The sequence below is a fragment of the Chelonoidis abingdonii genome, chromosome 15 (assembly GCF_003597395.2).
Source record: "Chelonoidis abingdonii isolate Lonesome George chromosome 15, CheloAbing_2.0, whole genome shotgun sequence".
Taxonomy (NCBI): Eukaryota; Metazoa; Chordata; order Testudines; family Testudinidae; genus Chelonoidis; species Chelonoidis abingdonii.
Window position 1 is genome coordinate 47208962 of NC_133783.1, and position 19218 is coordinate 47228179.

The following is a 19218-nucleotide window of genomic DNA, read 5'->3' on the forward strand; positions in this document are numbered from 1 at the left end:
TACAGTATTGTCCACGGTGTGAGCTGGACTCCACTGACATGCACATTCAACCTTAATGAAGATTTTTGTTTACAAGTATGTGGAAAAAGATCAGTGTGTATGCCCAGTCATCTCCCAGCTCTCTGCATCCCCGCTGCAGATCTTATTTTCCAAATAAAAATCAGGAAGCATTTGTATTTTAGCTCATTAGGCAATTCTTTTGGATAGAGGGGAACATAAAGAAACTATAAGGGATAAAATACTGGATCACAATGGAAGAAAGCACTTGAGTAACAAGATGATTCAATAAAATGAGCCAATGTTTGTATTTCACTATTTGATAACTAAACAAGGATTTATTGTAGAGTTCTTAGAAAAAGTTTAGACGAAAAGACTCAGCCATCTGGCAACTGGGTACACTTTTACAGAAGGGACTGCAAAAATATAAGATAGCTGAAATATTTATATATATACTTTTGATTTTGTGTAGGAACAAAATACACATGGAACTGCCTGTTTTTTTTGTATTAGCCAACATAAAATAAACCTCATTCTGTAGAATTGTGGAGATGGTCTTAAAAAGAATGTTTTCCTGCTCCCATAAATGCAAGAAAATTGCATTTTATGTAGTGAAAATCATGAGAGTAAATGTATTTACAGGAATGCAAGTCTGACTGGAATTACAAATGAAGTGACTTAATCAGAAATATACAGGGATCTATTCATAGTTGTTTCGAGATGCCAAGAACTTTGCAGATGCCATTGGGTCACATTGTATAAAGAGGCGGATTTATAATGGGCACAGTGTGTGTGAGAATCAAACAAAACTCCTCAGAGATGTATTTTCTGACAAATAAGCAACATTATTCTCCCCGGCATGATTTCATAATTGTTAGCACTCTCTTATTTTTTCATACAGACATGGGCTAGTTGTCTGATCACAGGCTGGGGCACAAAGGAATCCTTGGGGAAAGATTCTGTGCTGCACCTCTGAGATGCACAATACAGATCTTGCATTGTAGGGTGAAAAGGATAAGGTGGCTTTAAGCCACCGTTACCATTCTCCTGAACCTGGGCTTCTCAAAGGGCTGTAGAAACCCACAGTGTAATTTAGCCCTGGTGCCCTATATAAATGATGGGAGCCCTAAGGGTAGCAATGCTGTCTGGATTTTTCACAGCCTTACAACTCTCATAGCTTCTGTCCCAGGGGAATCATCTCCCAACTGGAAGTGAGGCTTTTAGAGCCACTTTCCATGCTCTGGGCCTTTTAGCTGGGGCAGGAGTGAGGATCTCATCCATAATTTTGAAACCCAGTTTAGGCACTGACTACTACTGTAGGTTAGGTATGTAACATTTTTGCCTGTATTTTATCTATGAACGTGTACAATAAAACTGTAACGTGTTTCTGCTACAGGTTCTGTTCCAACAGTGGGGTTCAGAGATGGAAGTGCTAGCATACAACAGCCATCCATGTTTTAAGTGCCTTGTCACCTTACCATTCTCAGCTCCATGTGGCACAGTGCTTAAAACACCAGCAGATCTTAGTACCTTGTCTACACTAATGCTCCCATTGTTGTTACTATTGTTGGAGCTGAACTGCTGGTCACCACAGTAGGAAAGGTTAGGAAAAGCTTTGTGGTTTAAACAATGGTTGAGTGAGTCAGTGACAGAGCCAGGACTAATACCTGAGAGTTAGCAGGTTGAATATGGGGTGACTCCATTGATGTTCATGAGAGCAGAATTGGCCTGCTGTCTTCAAGTCCCATGCCTTGTCCATGAGACGACAGCACCTGTTGTTTTACTGTATATAAATAACCTGAAAACCGAGTCACTACTGCTACATAAAGCATCCTGAATGTATAGTCTCATCAAGAGGTATGTTAAAGCAGACTGGTGTGGAAGAGAAGAAAAACTCTCTAATGGACAATGCTGGAAACATCCTATCAAAACATGTAGTTTAGACTCAGCTTGTGGATTTAATAAGGTTAGATGAGATCCATTACATTTGATTTTAGCTGACTAAATACTGAGGTTGAGATTCTGGGACACACTGCCCAGAGGATGGGTGGAGTCAGCTTTAAGCCATCTTTGTGACCTGATACCGGCTGTTCTGGGGGCTGGAAAGGCTCAGGACATATCTTATATTGCTTTGGGTACCTTTCTGAATTCTGGCAGCTGCTCCAGGCTGCTCTACCTCCCACAATGTGAGCTGCAGCACCCCAGCTCCACCCCAGTTCTGTACAGAGGCGTACAACGATACAGCGTTTTACATTGCTCCAGCCAGCCCTTTTACATGGCATAAGGGTGTCAGAGTGGGGATGTGGGGGGTGAGGGGGGGTTGAAATCCTAGCACTATTGAAGTCAGTGACAAAATTCTCATTGACTTCAACAAAGCCAAGCTTTCAGCCAGTATATTGTATTTTGTCCAGTATGAATGGAGTTGGTAAAATGATTGGTAAAAAGCTAATGAAAACTGTGCACTAGACTGCAAGCAACAACATTGTTGCACCCAGGGATATGGCTAAGGATTGGGGGTGATGTAGAGCACAGAAATGGTATGTAGAAATTGTAGTGATTAATTGTTACTAGTGACCTACGTTAGTCTCATTCATGGTTTGCAGAAGCAACAGCTTTTTCATATAGTTGCAGCCAACTTGGAAAGTATTATTCAATAATGGAAAGCTAGAAATACACCATGGAGCTGTGGGAAAACCCAGGTCTGAACACCCCCAAACTTTCTGTTTGAAATCTAGAGCTAGATTTTGTAATTTGCGTCCATGTCTAATAAAATAGAAATTGCCAGTTTGCAGTTATAATTTATGGGGAACAGAAACAAGTAGTTGATTGAATTTAATCCTGAAATGAGCATGACACAAGGAAAGGTTGCAGTTTATTTTCATACTATGACAAATGTGGTTAGTTGGTTAAGCAGACTGGACCCTTAAAATACACGATTCGCCTCTGCTGATAATATCAAGTGCTGAAATCAGTTCTTCAGGCGAAAGAAAACTCTAGAGCTTATTTTCTTTTAGCAAATCAAGATGATCGAAAAAGAAGAGCATATGTCACATAGACTGGAATTGATGGTATTCGTGCTTTCAAGACCTACACCCAAAACCAAACCAAAATTAACATTGGAGTATTTATTTAACACCATAATTAACTACAAAATGACTCATGTTCAGTGCTTGTTTCAGCAGAAAAATTGCAAAACTATTTTTTTTTAAATTTCTACTGAGGAGGCAGTTTCCCTTTAAATGAGTAAGGGGTAAATCTGGTCACTATGCTTTCTTGAGAGAGGGCAAAGAATGTACTATCTGTACCTGGATTCTGGGTTTTGACGGCAAAGTGAACAAGTACTTTTGTTTTCTGAATAAAAGGCAAAAAGTCATGACACAGAAGCCTGATGATTAACCTTAAATGTTTTTTTAAATGATTTTTTGCTAAAGGGAGCACTAGACTCTAAACATGGAACGACCTAGTCCCATGTTTTCACAAGAACATGGTATTTTGCAAGTGGAGTATAATCTGTACTAATACCCCTATCAATATATTTGTCTACTTTGTCTAGTGGTTAGTTGACAGGACTAGGAGTCTGAACATGAGGGTTTCATTCGCCTCTGTCACTAACCACATCTGTGACCTCAAGCAAGTCACTTAAACTGGCTATGCCTCAATCTGTAAAATGAGGTATTAACCTACCTCATAGGGGGGCTGTGGATTAATTAATGTTTCTAAAGCATGTTGAGATCCTCAGATCAGAGGCATTTATATAAACACGATGTATTAGCATAAATTCTGATTTCAGTTACATCCACAACCTGGTTGCTCATATGTACACAACATAATTTGGCCAATTTCCTTTTGTGAATGGCTTTGGTTTAACCTGCATCTGAAGTAAGGTTAAAGAAAGAACTACACTCACCATTTTAAACATGTGATTTGCATAGACTGTTACTACTGCTTGAGTGATTTATCTTGCTGGGTTAACCAGTTACAAATTTCCATTCGGCCTCATCTCTGCCTGATGCATTTCACTTCTGAGAGGGGCCACACTCCCTCCATTTCCACTAATTTCAGTGGGATTTGAGGGAAGTCAACACTTCCTAGACTCAGACCCTAGATAAAACCATTTTTTATGGAGACGATGTGAGTTAAGAACTGGATTGCCAGAAATATTGGCATTGATGGCCAAAATGTTTAAACTTTAAGAAGATTATGCTGATACCATATTAACCAACTGTAGTTTTGCAAATACTATGCAACCATTAGGAAGCCCCACGTTAGTTAACTGTGTTACCTAGATTGCCAGGGATAAATGGAAAAAGATGAAGAAATAAATATGCCAAAAGGGAACGCAAGTCAGCAGTCTATATGAGGCAGCTGTTTAAACAAACTGCTAGACACTGGTGGTGATGTCTAAGAGGTACTTGCAGACAGAACCTTGTGTGTTCCTATCAATGGCAAAGTGTTCCACTTCAGGCACAAATGTCATTATGTTTGTCATCGGTATTTAATCATGTAAAATCAGAATGGGAGGTTTTTCATTGACTGCAATGGACTTTGGATCAGGTCCAGTGTTTCTAAAGCATTTGTCAGCATTTCATATTTTGGAATTCACACACATTTCTACTGGGTTTTTCAGTCTTGTGTATCACTCTGACATACTATCATGTCAATGTCTGAGCTTTTTGATTGTGAGGAATGTTTGTTTTACATGGATGCTATATCAACTTTTAGAAATAGCAAGGCTATGCATGGCAGAGTTTATATTTTTAAAAAAATACTTACTTGGCTTTTGCAGGATGGTTTGGTAACGCCAAACTTTTGGGTAACTTGATCAGTACTGAATTCCCTCCATTTCCCATCCATCAGGCACTGTGCTTTTATTTCATATTTAACATCTCGCTCCTGCCTAAGGCTAACAGGGCTACGTTCAGCAGTAATAAAAGATAAAGCTGGGTCTGTTTGTTTGACTCTCTGAAAAGACATTACATCCAAGTCAGTTAAAAATCTGAAATATGCAATATAATGGTAATGACATTTGTTAACTAGAGAACCAACTCAAATATACATCCATTCCACTTTTGGGTATTTGAGATTTACATTTTCAGGATTACAGCAAGTACTCATCTAAGCAGGATCTGACCAGGTCATTACTTGGGAGACCTCCAAGAAAATCTGTTTCTAGAGGCTGAAAGGAATTATATTGGTGAGTCAACAGATGACATTCTTCTTCCTGATTCTATATTGAACAAATGGCCCTCAGGAAATGCTGTCTTCTTGATAAGATGTAAAACTAAGCTCTGGTTATTAATGTTTCTATGGCACTTTCAGTAGGAGTGGAGAATATCTCAGGAGCCAATTTTTTGGTAATTACCCTTGCCTGCCTAAAGCTGCTTTAGTAATTTCAAATGGACAAGGCATTCTTCAGTTCTTGACCTGAGGGCCTGTGCTCTGTCAGAGTCTTGCGCACTATTAAACAACTGGCATGTTTCAGTGATGAGTGAAATGATTTCTCTGTATATATGCAGTCTTTCCTGTGTCTAAACTTCTTTTGAAAACACTAGGAATTCGTCTTGAGTAAGGACTGCTGGTTTGGACTTATAGTTTCTAGCACTTTGTAATCCTTCTGGCTGAAAGGCATTATGGTCGAAACTAAGAATTGTGTAAATGAATGAGATGTCACTGATGTCAGTGGTGTTTCAGTTACTTATGCCAGGTTTGAGTTTGGTCTTATGAAAAGTCATTACATTTCCATGCAAAAAGAAAATAAACAATAGGCTTGATTCTGTACTATAATTCGGCCCCCTTTGTCTTGGTTTAGTGGCAAAAAGGGTTTAGAAAATTGCTGGATCTCCCCAGCTCAAGGAAGTCCTCACCTAGTATAACACAAATGTAGCTGTTTCCTGGGTCGCCTGTTCTAGCAGCTCCCAGTATCTGGCTAGGGGAGGAATGGGAGGGGGCATGACCAGGGTGTTAGTACATTCACTTCTCAGTGTACCTTTTTCATTTCTAATCATGAGCCTGACCCTGCAAGCATAGAACTCCTGTTTACTTTGGTGGGAATTTTATAGGATCATGCCCTATATCACCTGGAAGCAATGGGTGCTTGCTTCATGCAGAAGACTTGCAGGATTTGGTCCTCTGTACTGCACCCACAATATTTACAAACATCAAACTTACCATATGTTCTAGAACTTATTTGAACAGGAAATTGTTACTGACCACGTTAATTTTGCTAAACAAACTAAACCACCACATTGATGATTCAAATCTATAATAAGCCACAAAACATAAAGGGAACCAAGCACTTTAAAACAGCTAGGAGAGAAGTTCTCACTTTGGCATTTAACTGACATTTAATTAAAACCAGACTCTTACAGAGAAGGAAGAATTAAAATGGTAACAGGTATACTGTGAAGCACTTTTCAGTCTGCATCTTATTTGCAATTTGCTACCAGTATTAGCGTTTTCCAAAAGACTATGCTGAGCATTACCTGCCCTCTAGGAGAAAAAAGGATTAGAATCTATTAAAGTACCAAATTATGTCTGTTCTACTATGCCCTATTGAAGATACCATACAAAGAACATGTGAGAGGATATGTTTTATTAGGCAGGAGAGACTGCTGATATTTCATGTAGATTGTCAGCTAGTAGTGTTCTCAAAACTGGGCTAGGAAAATCACTTGAGAATAAATTGTTTATGGATTTTCCAGTATTTCCTGATTATTGATTGACACCTTAAAAGAGTGAATATTTTTGTTTGTGGTATTTTAGTATTCCCACTTCTGGTTCTAGTTAAAATCATCATGTGCAGAGACACGTGAATACTGGTAATCATTTCGCAGTCAAAGGGAAGAAAACTCATTAAGATGCCTGTATTGTCCCACACCCATTTGTTTGCCTTTATTCTCAACCTCAAATTATTACCTTAAAGCAAGGTCTGAATTTACATAATGCAACAGAATAAACACATAATAAACAATAAACATACTAATCAAATAAAAAATAAACAGAATTCACATAAGGTATGTGGTGCTTTTATCTTACTTGAATGTAAAAGCTGTATGCTGAAGCTTCATGTCTGATTGCTTTTATCTCAAAGAAGAATCCATAAATGGAAATTATTTCTTCATGATATCTTGGCTCCTAAAGGACAATTAAAAAACAAAAACTCTATCCAAAGTAATCTCAAAAATATGTGGGCAGAAATCACAAATCTATTATTAGGAAAAATCTGTCTCGTTTTGCTTGTCATGTAAAAGAAAAAAATATAGTCACTGTGAAATTATATTTAAACTAATGGAAAGCTGTAAGGACCGCAATGAAAATCAAATACAGACATGAAAAATTATAATGCTTTAGGTCCACAAGTGTTGTAAGGGGGAGTTTAAGGCAGGGAGAACTTTTAGGTTCAGGGGAATGTCTCTTGGAAGTTTGGGGTTTGTGTCTTATTGTTCTTTACTTCTATGTGCTCATCAAATTCAAAGATGTCTCCACCTAGAGATGGGACACATATTGGGATGGAGGAGCATTAGGAGTTTAGCCTGGAAGGGTAGAGCAGGAAGGAAGGCCTTCAGTTGTGTCTGATTACATATAATGAGTTGTCTATTCATCCAGAGTGGAATTCACCACATTGCATAGGGCCAGCACAAGGCCAATGCATTACTTAAGCCTTACCTAAGCCCTCAGAATTGTAAGTGAGACATTTAACCCCACAAAACAGATGCAGCACAGGCAGTGCCAGTGCAAGCTTCTTCCCGTATGCGTCTCAGTCTGACAGTGGTGTTCAGATCCATTCAGTCACTGGCTACTTCAGAGACAATTATGACAGTGGATTTGGTCTTGTAGACACTAGCCTATTTGGAATTGGACTGCAACTGCTATAAATTAGATAGATAACGGTCAATTTACACAGGGTTTGATCCAATACCTATTGAAGTCAACTCATTCCCAGCTCACCCTCTGCCCTTTTCAGGGTCTATGAATACAATGAAAAATAGGATTTGGAATGAATATACATAGTCTAGCATTTCTACTTTGTCTCATTTATTTAAAATATTTTTCTTTATCCTAACAAAGAAACTAACTAGACTAACAAATGTAGCTCATCTTACTTGATCTGTTTTCCCATTTAAAATAGATTACAGATCTGAAAACTGCTGCCATTTTTACAATAAGAAGTATGTGAGTAAAAATACTGGTATCCACTGAGAAATACACCAAAGCGTAGAGACTCACACCATACAGTTTTGCATTCTTTGTTACCTACCTGTTTAAGAAGAAGACCAAATCTCACAGCTTGCGTGGAAAAATCTCTCTGCAATGTCATGTCACCACCATTCTCCAGCTGAAGGAAAAGGAAAATATGCCACACTTGATGAAGTCCACTGATTCAATATATTATATAAAAGAAGCACAAAGCCAGGCACAAAGAACTCATGACTGTTTCTGCTGCTTTCTCAGTGAGGCAATCTTCATCGGAATGAGTGTTCTATATATAAATTGACAATGTATGGTAGACTGTACAGTTGTACCACTTCCTAGTGCTTTGGAATAACTAAGCAATTAGTGACACTGGCCCCAATTCTCAACTGTTTTGCGTCTTGTGTAGTCATTTACACCTGTGCCAAGTGACTGTAAAGTGAGTGCCAATTGTTACCAAATCAGAATAGTAGCTTTTTTACACCTACTACACAGGTATAAAAAACTACACAAGGTGCAAGACAATGGAGAATCAGGACCATAATATAAAAAAGATCTTTTTAATGAAGCTGAGTATATTTATGTTGTGGAAAGTTATGGTAAAATGTTCTGATTCAAGCTTCTATTTCAGTATTTTCAGTTAGAAGTAGCATTAACTCCCCTACACATTTTTCCCTCCTCAGAAAGTATGCGTTTGAGATATGCAGCTGCTGACCTGGGCAGCCAATCGCAACAAAACTCCTAAGGGATCAGTGATCATTGCAAACTAGCAGGACCTCCTCAGTAATGGACCAAGTTCAATGCAGCTGTGCTCTGTCTTCCTCTTCCTATTTTGCAAGGCCATTGACTTCAATGGGAGATGTACCTGCTTATACCATGTATGAATTTGTCCCCATCTGCTTATATGGAAAAAAACCCACTAACAGCAAAACAGCAGAAGCGTCTAAGATGTTGTTAATGGAAACAGACTCTCTCAGAAAGCATAGCTGGGTGTTTGTGTATGAGAGCATAAAAAAACATCATATTGTCCACTAGCATATCTTAAGCTCAGAAGCAAAGATTGCCAAAGCAAAGCAATTTAACATAGGAAAAAATTACACTACAGGTTTTTTTAAGCCAGGGATCATCTGTTTTTCTGTTTGTACATTACCTAGCTGACACAAGTAGGTGACTGGGGCCTTGAGGCACTTCCTCAGAACAAAATATAAGATAACGTCTGAGCTCCAACGAATATATATAAACACTTTCAGTTTTTGAACAATGTAGAATTATGCCAACTCACCGCATGGTAATGGTTGGACAGAATCTGCGTCAGCCATGGCAGCGGGAGGAAGTTAATCTGTCGTAAATCCTCCAGATGCTTACCTTCGGGATTTGAGGGGAAAGTTTGATAAATAACCTTGTATTATTAAAAGGAATTAAAGCAAACATTTTACAGAGAACAGTTATGGCAATGTGGGAGGATCCAAACATAGAAGTCCACTAAAAATTCATCACCCAGCCTCACTTCAGACTCCCCACATAATTCACGGAAGGGTTGTTGTGCAAATCATCCACAAAAGGAGCTAGGGAGGGGCATTCTGGGGATGGTCTCAGTGGTCAGGATTATGGCGCACATGTTCGTGTGCAGACTGCCACTTGCATATTAATAACTCCTGCTTGCATCCAATTGTGCATTTTTTTCATATCCCTATCCTGTGGTAGGATTAGTCCACATGGGGTGTATAAGGCTATGAAACTGGCACATATTAACATGCTCAGCTCCAGGGATTTGGGTGCACCTCTACATAAAATTCAATAAAATGGTATGGAAACAAAAATGTTAGACTAGATTTGTATAAAAATATATACCCCACAGGTAAGTATTGACATTGATTTGGAAGGTTGCTGGGCTCTGAAGATCCCCTATTCACTTGTCCTTCACCCATCGGGTGTAATTTCAAGGGCCAATATTTTTCATATATTTCAGAGAAATCCAATTTTAAAAAATGAAATATTGATTCTGTACAAGTGAGCCAAAGTTTTCACTTTTAACTTTCACTACACATTCTGTGTGTGTGCAAAAGCAACGTGCCTATGTAAGGTAGATAGACAGTTGCATAATTAGTTGCTATGGGCATGCTCACTTGTGTGCATAAATTGGGCTTTTGTGCACACTGAATTTTTGTGAGTATAATGTCAAATGCCAGTTTGAAAGTGTGAGCCAATGTTTCTTAGGTCACAAACACACTATAAACTTACTTGAAGTTATTCCATGTAAACGAAGGGATTGAAAAACAGTTATATATCTCTGTCCTGCTTCCCTTTCCAGAAAGGAACATCTCTTGGGTAAACTAAAAACAAAACAAAGTAGCAGAAAACTTAACTTAACCCAAAATGATTTCATATCCACATTCTAAATTTCGCTATTTAGGTTCTGTTTTGTGTATGTACCTCTCAACATACTAGCTTTCAGCTGGACTGTATTTGACCCATTCATAAAGCAGCTTTTACAGCATAGGAATGAAAAAGTACTGATTTAATTTCATATCCTTGCACTGTTTTTTTAAAGTAAAATTGACTTCTTGGAAGTTGTGCTCGTGTACTGATGGTAGAATTTGGATACACATGGTCACCAAATTCCACGTATTTAAAGTAAAAAAAACAACAACTCACCTGCTTTTAAAAATGTGCTTCAAATGACTACTGCCTCTCAAAAAGAGATGAAACATTATCATGCAAGTTTCGCAGAACTCATTTGGAAACAGGCTGTCGCTTACTAAAGGCAGATCAAGGTAGGGACTAGCCTGAGTCGCTCAGATTATTTTTCCATGAGTCAAGAGTTGCACTCAAAACAAAAATCTCCCTGCCCATACCAAGCCCATGTTGCTGCACTAAGCTCTTACCAGCAGCACTGTTGTCAGTCTCCTTGCTATAGAAAAAAATGACAAATGGTTTGGACAGTTTTTAAAATTTGATTCAGTCTCTCTCTCTTTTTTATTTATTCCTCATTTCTGAAGCCAGGTGCTCTTAATATCATGAGTTCAGCTGCACAGAGATTGGAAGGTGAGGAAAACGATAACTAATATATGTAAAACTTCTCTATAAATGACCTAAAATAGCTTGACTGAGCATGTGACCATCACAGATGTGATGAACTAGGAAAGTGGTTGCATTACTTTCTAGGACTATGTGTGACATAAGTGTCCCTGTTCAGTTATGTATTGTTGCCTGCACAAATGCAGAGTTTAATCAAAGGAGAGCACACATGGGCTGTTGAGGGACCAAGCAGGAAAGGTAAAACAATGACACAGGCCAGGTCTACACTGCGACTTTAAATCGGTTTAATGGCCGATATACCGATTTAACACTGTATCCGTTCACACGACGTCGTCATTAATATCGAGTTAAACGGCTCCTTAAATCGATTTCGGAACTCCTCCCAAACGAGAGGAGTAGCGCTAAATTCGATAGTGATAACTCGGATTAGGGTTCATGTGGACGGAAATCGACGTTATTGGCCTCCGGGCGGCATCCCAGAGTGCAGCACTGACCGCTCTGGACAGCAATCTGAACTCGGATGCAGCGGGCAGGTAAACAGGAAAAGCCCCGCGAACTTTTGAGTTACATTTCCTGCTTGCCCAGCGTGGAGCTCTGATCAGCACGGCTGGCGATGCAGTCTGAAATCGAAAAAGAGCTCCAGCATAGACCGTACGGGAGATACTAGGTCTGATCGCTGTATGGGGAGACAAATCTGTTGTATCCAGCTCCGTTACAGAACACGAAATGCCAAAGCGTTTGAATAAAAAACTCCAGGATACACAGCGCTGCGTGACAAGCGTAACGGGAAGCCAGAGACTCAAATGGACGCTCATGAAGGGAGGGAGGGGGTACTGAGGACTCCAGCTATCCCACAGTCCACAGCAGTCTCTGAAAATTATTTGCATTCTTGGCTGAGCTCCCAATGTCTGTAGGTTCAAACACAGTGTCTGGCGTGGTTCAGGGAACAGCTCCTCAGTTTATTTCCCCCCACCACCACGTGAAAAAAAAAAGGGAAAGATTGCTGTGCTATGGCGTTTGCTCAATGCACTCCGCGAAAAAGGCGCCAAAGGGTTGTCTGCTGCCTTCACAAAGGGAGGGGTGAGGCTGTACCCAGCACCACCCGGGGCAGTGTTTTCTGCCCCATCAGGCACTGTGCTCTCAACACGGAAGTGGGAACTATGGGATAGCTGAGGAACAGCTACCCACAGTGCACCGCTCCTGAAATCGATGGTAGCTTTGGACCATGGACGCAAACAATCGATTTCGGGATCCCACTGTGGACGCGCTAAACCGATTTTATTAGATCTGTTTTGTAATATCAGTTTAAGCTAATTCGAAATAATCGTGCAGTGTAGACGTACCCATAGATAAGTCAGTATCATGTACACAGCTTCAAAGGAGATGACAATGGCTGGGCCATCAGCTGTGGGGGAGAAGTTACCTAGCCGGCTCTGTCCAGACTGGGATGTTTTACTCTTCTCAAGCCTTAGCCTGGAAGCAAAGGAGACTCAAAAGATCCAAAAACCCTGACTGGCAGAAAGGGAGGGGGGAAATGGTCAGAGATGCTGACCAGGACGTGTCCGTGAAAAAGCTGACCGGCTGGGACAGCTCACTGAGGGTATGTCTACACTGCACATGAAGCACAGGCTGTGGCTCAGGTTTGAGCCCAAGCCCCACTTCTGTCCAAGCACAAATCAGTCTGACAGGTCACCAAGCACTCATGACCTGCTGTGGGGGGATTGCAGCCCAACTCCTGTTGTGACTCAAGTGCAAACCCTGTCATTTTGCAATGTGGACGCAGCTCAAGCCGCAATCCGAAGTTAAAAAGTCTGCACAGTGCAGCATAGACTTATTAGCATGGCTGTAGGAAGCAATTGTAAACCCAAGTTTACAATGCAGCGTGGGCACTCACTTGCAGGCTTGGAAACATTGAGTCCACGTGCCTGGGTTTACAATGCAATCTAGACATACCCTGGAGAGACAGAAGGAGAAGCCTGCAAGCAGTGTAGGCTGTTTCTTGCAACTCAGAGATGGGGGAAAAGACAGACCGGCCTGAGCTACAAATGGAGGTTAAATTTAGATAAGGAAATACCATGGTAGGTCTTTGTTGTTTTAAATCTACTTCTCCAAGCTCTGTGTACCTTTTAGGCCATAAAAATCACACTTTGTTCTGATGAAGCTGTTTCTGACTCACTGAAAACACATACTATCACGAGTTCCCAGAGAGAAACCATGGTACTGGGGGTAAGAAGGACTATAACCTGGAGACACAGAGAGTGGTTGTACTGTAGGATCTTGCCCGAAAGAGAAGGGGCGTCATGGGCCTGCCACTTGAAATGGGCACACTTGGGGAATGGGAAGAGGGTCTCAGTGGAGCAGCCTACCCAGAGACACTGTCATTTTTCTTGTTTATGAGCAGCAACATTTGGGAAAACAGCTCAATCCCCATGATGGCTTTTTTTTTTTGATTGCCTGTCAGATTGCTCTATTGTGCATTCATTAATTACAATATTGAAAGTCACAATTTTCTAAGTGACTTAAAAACTCTGTTTGCAAATGAAACTTCTTGGGGCCAATGCTAGCCCCGCTGCAGCCCCTATTACCCACTCTGAAGGCACAGAAGGACCATTAAATAGTCTCAAGGGGCTGAGGGAGGATTCCCTCAGCACAGGAGCAGCACAGACCCAAGGTAAATGGCCCTGCACTGTCCTCTTCACAATCCCCAGTGTTGTGCTGAGAGCCACAGGAGATAGACATCATATATATATATAATGTCTAACAACTTGTGTTATGTAATGATTAATAGGAATTCCTTGCCAAGCTGGAAGAATACAGTTCTATGCAGACTGTATCCTAAACAAAGCTGCCAAGTGTTCACTGATTTACCCACATCAATTAGAGGGTATTTGATAAGACAAAATGACTTTTCCCCTATATTTCCTTTTATGAGTTGTTGCAGTTGCAGTGTCCTTCAGACCTGCACTTGCATTCTTTGCAATGCTGAAGGTTAGACTGCTGAAGCAAATCAACATCTGGCAAGGGAAAACGGCTCTTTCTTATGTAATTCACATTACCTATAGATTGCTCTCCATTGACATATTTGACAGAAGTCTAACCTTCAGCATTGCAAAGAATACAACTGCAGGGGAAGGATTCCCCTTTCTGCTATAACTCCTTAAACTGTGTGGCAGCACAAAGGGTCTAGAAAAGCCCTGGATTCAACTTGAGAAGAGTAACTAGGGTTTTTTTTACTAGGCCTCCTCCACATGGCCAAGAGGAGGTGCAGCCGTGGGTCCTGGAACAATTTTTATAGTGGGGGTGCTAAGAGCTGTTGAACCAAACTGTAAATCCTGTATATAATGGAAACCACTTCAAGCCAGGGGGTCCTGCAGCGTTAGTTCCAGCACTTATGGGCCTAGCGATAGCAAATGCTGCTATATTGATTCTGGCCAACACTGCTGCTCACTGGCAGTATGGTTTGGGCTGCCTAAACTGCTGTGGAGACAAAAGGGGTCAAGCTTAGGGAAAATGAGCAGAAGAATCTGCCAATTCGAGCAAACTCCCTTCCAGCGCCTGGAATGGAACCCAAGATTCCTGAGTCTCACCATTGCTTTGCTATCAGCAAATAGCTATGAAACTCACTGGGAAAGTGTCCTAGTTGTAGTTTGTATGCAGAATGACAACCTACTACTGGTATCAATTACTCCATTAGCTCAAGTAGCAGAGGTCAGTGTGGTGGATCTAAAGGTTCCAACCATGCTGATGAACCATGTGGGGGTCAATATGATGCCACATTATGGAATTTCTGGGGGGATTTTCAGGTTGCTTTAAAAAATTATGAAATTACACACAAAAACCTATGTTAAAAGATTGTTAGCATTGCAAAGTTAAGCACTCAAAAGTTAGGAAATGCCAAGATTAAGGTTGCCTTTGCAACCTTAATCTGCCCCCTTGTGAATATGCATTCTGATACAGTCATTAATCACATGATCATATATGCTTTTTTTTTTTTTTTTTTACAGGACTCCTGATTCATTCAGTGCATAGGATGAACCTGCTTTGGGATGAATAATGGTTGTGTAATAAAGGAGACTGTAGGACTCTTTCATTGTTGGTTGCAGAAGTTGGAAATTGTGTTGTGAATCAGGCAGGGGACTGCAGGAAGAAAAGGGATGCTCTCATGCTTAAAGAAGTTCAGTGTCGTCCTGGAGAACTGGATGTATCTTACCTCTGTCACAGAATTCCTGTGTGATGCTAGGCAAGTTGGTTACACCAAGTTTTCACTTTTTTGAGTGCCTGACTTAATATCCTAGGATTTGATTTGCAGAAGTCCTGACTGCTCACAACAGCAACTGAAGTAAATGGAAGCTATGTATTGAGCATATAAATGGTTATCAAATGCTGAGTAATCTGAAAAGCCCATGAGGAATAAAGCCCATGACGAAGTTAATAATTCTTTCAGTGCACGATTTGGATAGTGTGCAGTAAATAAAGCCTGGGGCCACACAGTAAACAATGCGGATAAAACAAAAAAAATGTATACTTGATCACTAAGAGAGGACCATCCATTCTGTGCATTGAATGAGGCATGGGCCTTGTGAAAAATATAGTTTGTGATCTTGTAATTAAAGACTATCATATTGCATAAGGGGGTGAAATTGAGATGGATGACAACTTTAATCCTTTCATTTCCTAACTCGAGTGCTTGACTTTAAAACAACATTAAGTACTCCTGGGCTAAGTTCCCTGTACGCTGTGCGGCCACGCAGCAGCCTATTTAGCACCGCACAAGCGCTAAGGGAACACTCCTGGGGACCTGCCACGCCGAGAGGAGGGACACCCCTCTCTCCCCGGCCCCAACCTAGTCCAGCCCCCGACCTGCTGCAGCCGGGTGGCGTGGACCCAGCCATGGCCGGGGTGCCCAGACCCAGGGGTGGCCTGGCCTAGACCCAGGCATGGCCAGGGTGGCCCAGCCTGGCCTGGACCCAGGCATTGGTGGAGTGCGCCAGGCATGTCTGGGCACCCCTCCCTCTGCCCAAACTTAGCTCCCCGAACCCAGTAGTGCAGAATTCACCCAGGAGTAATAAGGTTACAGTGGGGGAGGGGGGTTGTGTGTAATATAACATCTAAAGCATCCAGAGCTGCATTTATAGCAAACCTGCTTATAATCAACAATTGGCTTTACGAAAGGAAACCAAATGTGAAAATTCTGTATTTTTCCCAGTTTTCACAGGGGACAGAAACTCAGAGTAGAGCACCAAATGTATATGCGTTTATATATACTACTAATGCTCAGAAAAGGAAGTGGAAGGTCGTAAGGCTTTGTTCAGGAGTGAGGCAGAGAAGTCAGATTTCATTTTCTGAAAGATTACTTGCACAAGCTATATATAGTTTTGCTCCTAAAGCATGGTTGAATAGTTTATAATTTTACAGTATATTCTAGAGCTGGGTGAAATATCTGATGCAAAATGTAAAAGATGTAAAATGGGCTTGCTTTTGATTTAATGAAGCTCCCTTACCCACGCAGAGCAGATCTTCAGAGTAGCTGAGCTCTGCTCAGCACGGCATCTGGGGGTGGGGAACAACAGTCATTTAAAGTTACCTCTGCAATCTCCCATTTGAGGGGATGCAGCCTCAGGACTGGTTCTCACTTATGCTGGCTGTTAGTAACACCTAAGCATCTTGTGCTATGGGGATAACTCCTAACATGTCCTCCATATTGACAGGGTGGTGGAGGACCAATTATGCTGCACCCTGAGGAATTCCTGGTTGTCATATTAGGGCACAAAAATTAGTTTGCTGCTCGCTTTTCTTCCTTTTGCAAGGATTCTGAACTTGACCATCTCATGTTCACTGCTGCCCAGGTTGCCACTCACTTCTATTTCCCCTACCAATTCTTCCCTGTTTGTGAGCAGCAGGTCAAAAGGAGCATGGCCCCTAGTTGGCTCCTCCAGCACTTGCACCAGGAAGTTGTACCCAACACTCTCCAAAAACTTCCTGGATTGTCTGTGCACTGCTGTATTGCCCTCCCAGCAGATGTCAGGGTGACTGAAGTCTCCCATGAGAACCAGGGCCTGTGATCTGGAAACTTCTGTTACTTGTCCAAAGAAAGCCTCATCTAACTCATCCTCCTGCCCTGCTGGTCTATAGCAGATGCCCACCACAACATAACCCTTGTTGCTCTCACCTCTAAACTTAACCCAAAGACTCTCAACAGGCTTTTCTCCAGCTTCATACTGGAGCTCTGAGCAATCATACTGTTCCCTTACATACAGTGCAACTCCTCCACCTGTCCTTCCTGAACAGTTTATACCCTGCATGACAGTGCTCCAGTCATGTGAATTACCCCAACAAGTCTGTTATTCCAAATACATCATAGTTCCTTGACTGTGCCAGGACTTCCAATTCTTCCTGCTTGTTTCCCAGGCTTCTTGCATTCGTGTACAGGCACCTAAGATAACTAGCCGATTGCCCTACTTTCTCAGTATGAATCAGGAGGCCTGTGTGCTAACAATTGGTAAATATTCAGTGATGACCACTGTGCAGATGTGCAAGTGACCACTGAAACAGCTTTGGGGAGGAATCTTGGGGAGACAAAAAGTAACACTATACAGGTGTAAAATCTTTTTTCTTTCTTACCAACAATGTATAAAAGATTGTTTCAAATATTTTACCAGCACTGTTCTAGGTTTCAAAAGTATGAAGTGTTGGGTGTACTGGGCTTTTCACATCCTCATATTACAAAGGGAAAAATAAAAACTATCCAACGCCTCAAAAGAAAACTAAACCAAATAGTGAAAATTTTCACTAAAAAATGCATGACTTCAGCAGTCTTATTCAATCTTAACTTCCTCTCCTGGAGATAAAGCTTGTTCTTTACAGGTGCTCTGATACTACGGTGATGAATATCCCAGAAATATTTTAGATAGATGGATGGGAGTTTTGTCATTCCTTTCAATGGGATCAAGATTGTACCCTTAAGGTTTGATTCTCCACTACATCGTACCATAAATAGGCAGTTGTGCACATGCCTCGTTGCTGTAAAGTGGACATTAAAACTTTCCCCTACTGATGTGAACTAGTTCTACACCTCTAAAGAGAGTCTCTCTTTGTTCAAAGTACTTGCAGTCCCCCTTGCTGAGAGCCAAAGTACAAGTTCCAAAAAAGACATGGCCTACCTAAAACTGGGTGTTAGTAGATATAGTTCTTATACTAATTGCACATACCCTATAGCTGACTCCAAGCATTCAAAAATCATGAGTCAGGCTCCCAAACTCATGAGATTGTCTTCAAAATCATGAGAGTTAACAAAAACAATTTGAGAGTTCTTTGTATTTACCTTTTGTTTTCTGAACCTTAGGTACACTTGGTTCAGGTTTTCAGGCTTTTCTCTGTAATCCTGAGGACTAAAAAACTTAACTTTCTTTTTTTAAGAATGAGATTCTCACATCACTTGCCTTCAGGAGCTAGGGCTTTAACAACAGATCGAATATTGTGAGACGTACAATAAAGTTGTGAGATCTAGCAACAACATATCTATATTGCTAAACCCCGCCCTATGTTGTATATCTTCTTCCTTCCTTGTCTATGTGCGTAATAGCATAACTAAGATAAATCCTCTACCCTTCTTTTGAACACAAAGCTTGCAATTACCAGCGTGACCTCAGAGGACTGAATCAGAAATTCCACTGTAATTTAAAAATATATATATCCTCAAATCCAGTTTAGGATGGGAAGCATTACTTAATCTTTTGAACTTACAGGATAACTGAGATAAAAACATTGTTCAAATTTCCCTTTCCTCAAGAGGAAGCATTTTTTAATGACAGTTTTAATTTTTCCTTTTTTGTAATAAAATCACTGGCTTTTTCCTAAACATCTGGCAAGAAGTCTTTGCACAGGTTAAGAGATGTCTACACTCAGTCTAGTTCAAAATTAATAAATCTGAAGAATTTAAAAAGCTATCCATCATTTTCTAATTTGTTTTTATTGGCTGAAGAGCTAGAGCGA

General features: G+C 40.8%; 1 protein-coding gene across 1 annotated transcript in view; it reads right to left on the bottom strand.

Annotated features, from left to right (window-relative positions):
- Positions 1 to 2990: 2990 nt before the first annotated feature.
- The window catches only part of BTBD16 (BTB domain containing 16), a 40440-nt gene continuing 24212 nt past the window's right edge, over positions 2991 to 19218 (bottom strand). Inside the window, exons 12-17 of the mRNA XM_032776709.1 lie at positions 10429 to 10520; positions 9470 to 9552; positions 8255 to 8332; positions 7033 to 7131; positions 4771 to 4959; positions 2991 to 3084 (exon numbers count right to left, since the gene is read on the bottom strand). Coding sequence (XP_032632600.1) covers positions 3016 to 3084; positions 4771 to 4959; positions 7033 to 7131; positions 8255 to 8332; positions 9470 to 9552; positions 10429 to 10520 — 610 coding nt within the window. The 3' untranslated portion in view covers positions 2991 to 3015. The remainder of the gene's footprint in view (positions 3085 to 4770; positions 4960 to 7032; positions 7132 to 8254; positions 8333 to 9469; positions 9553 to 10428; positions 10521 to 19218) is intronic.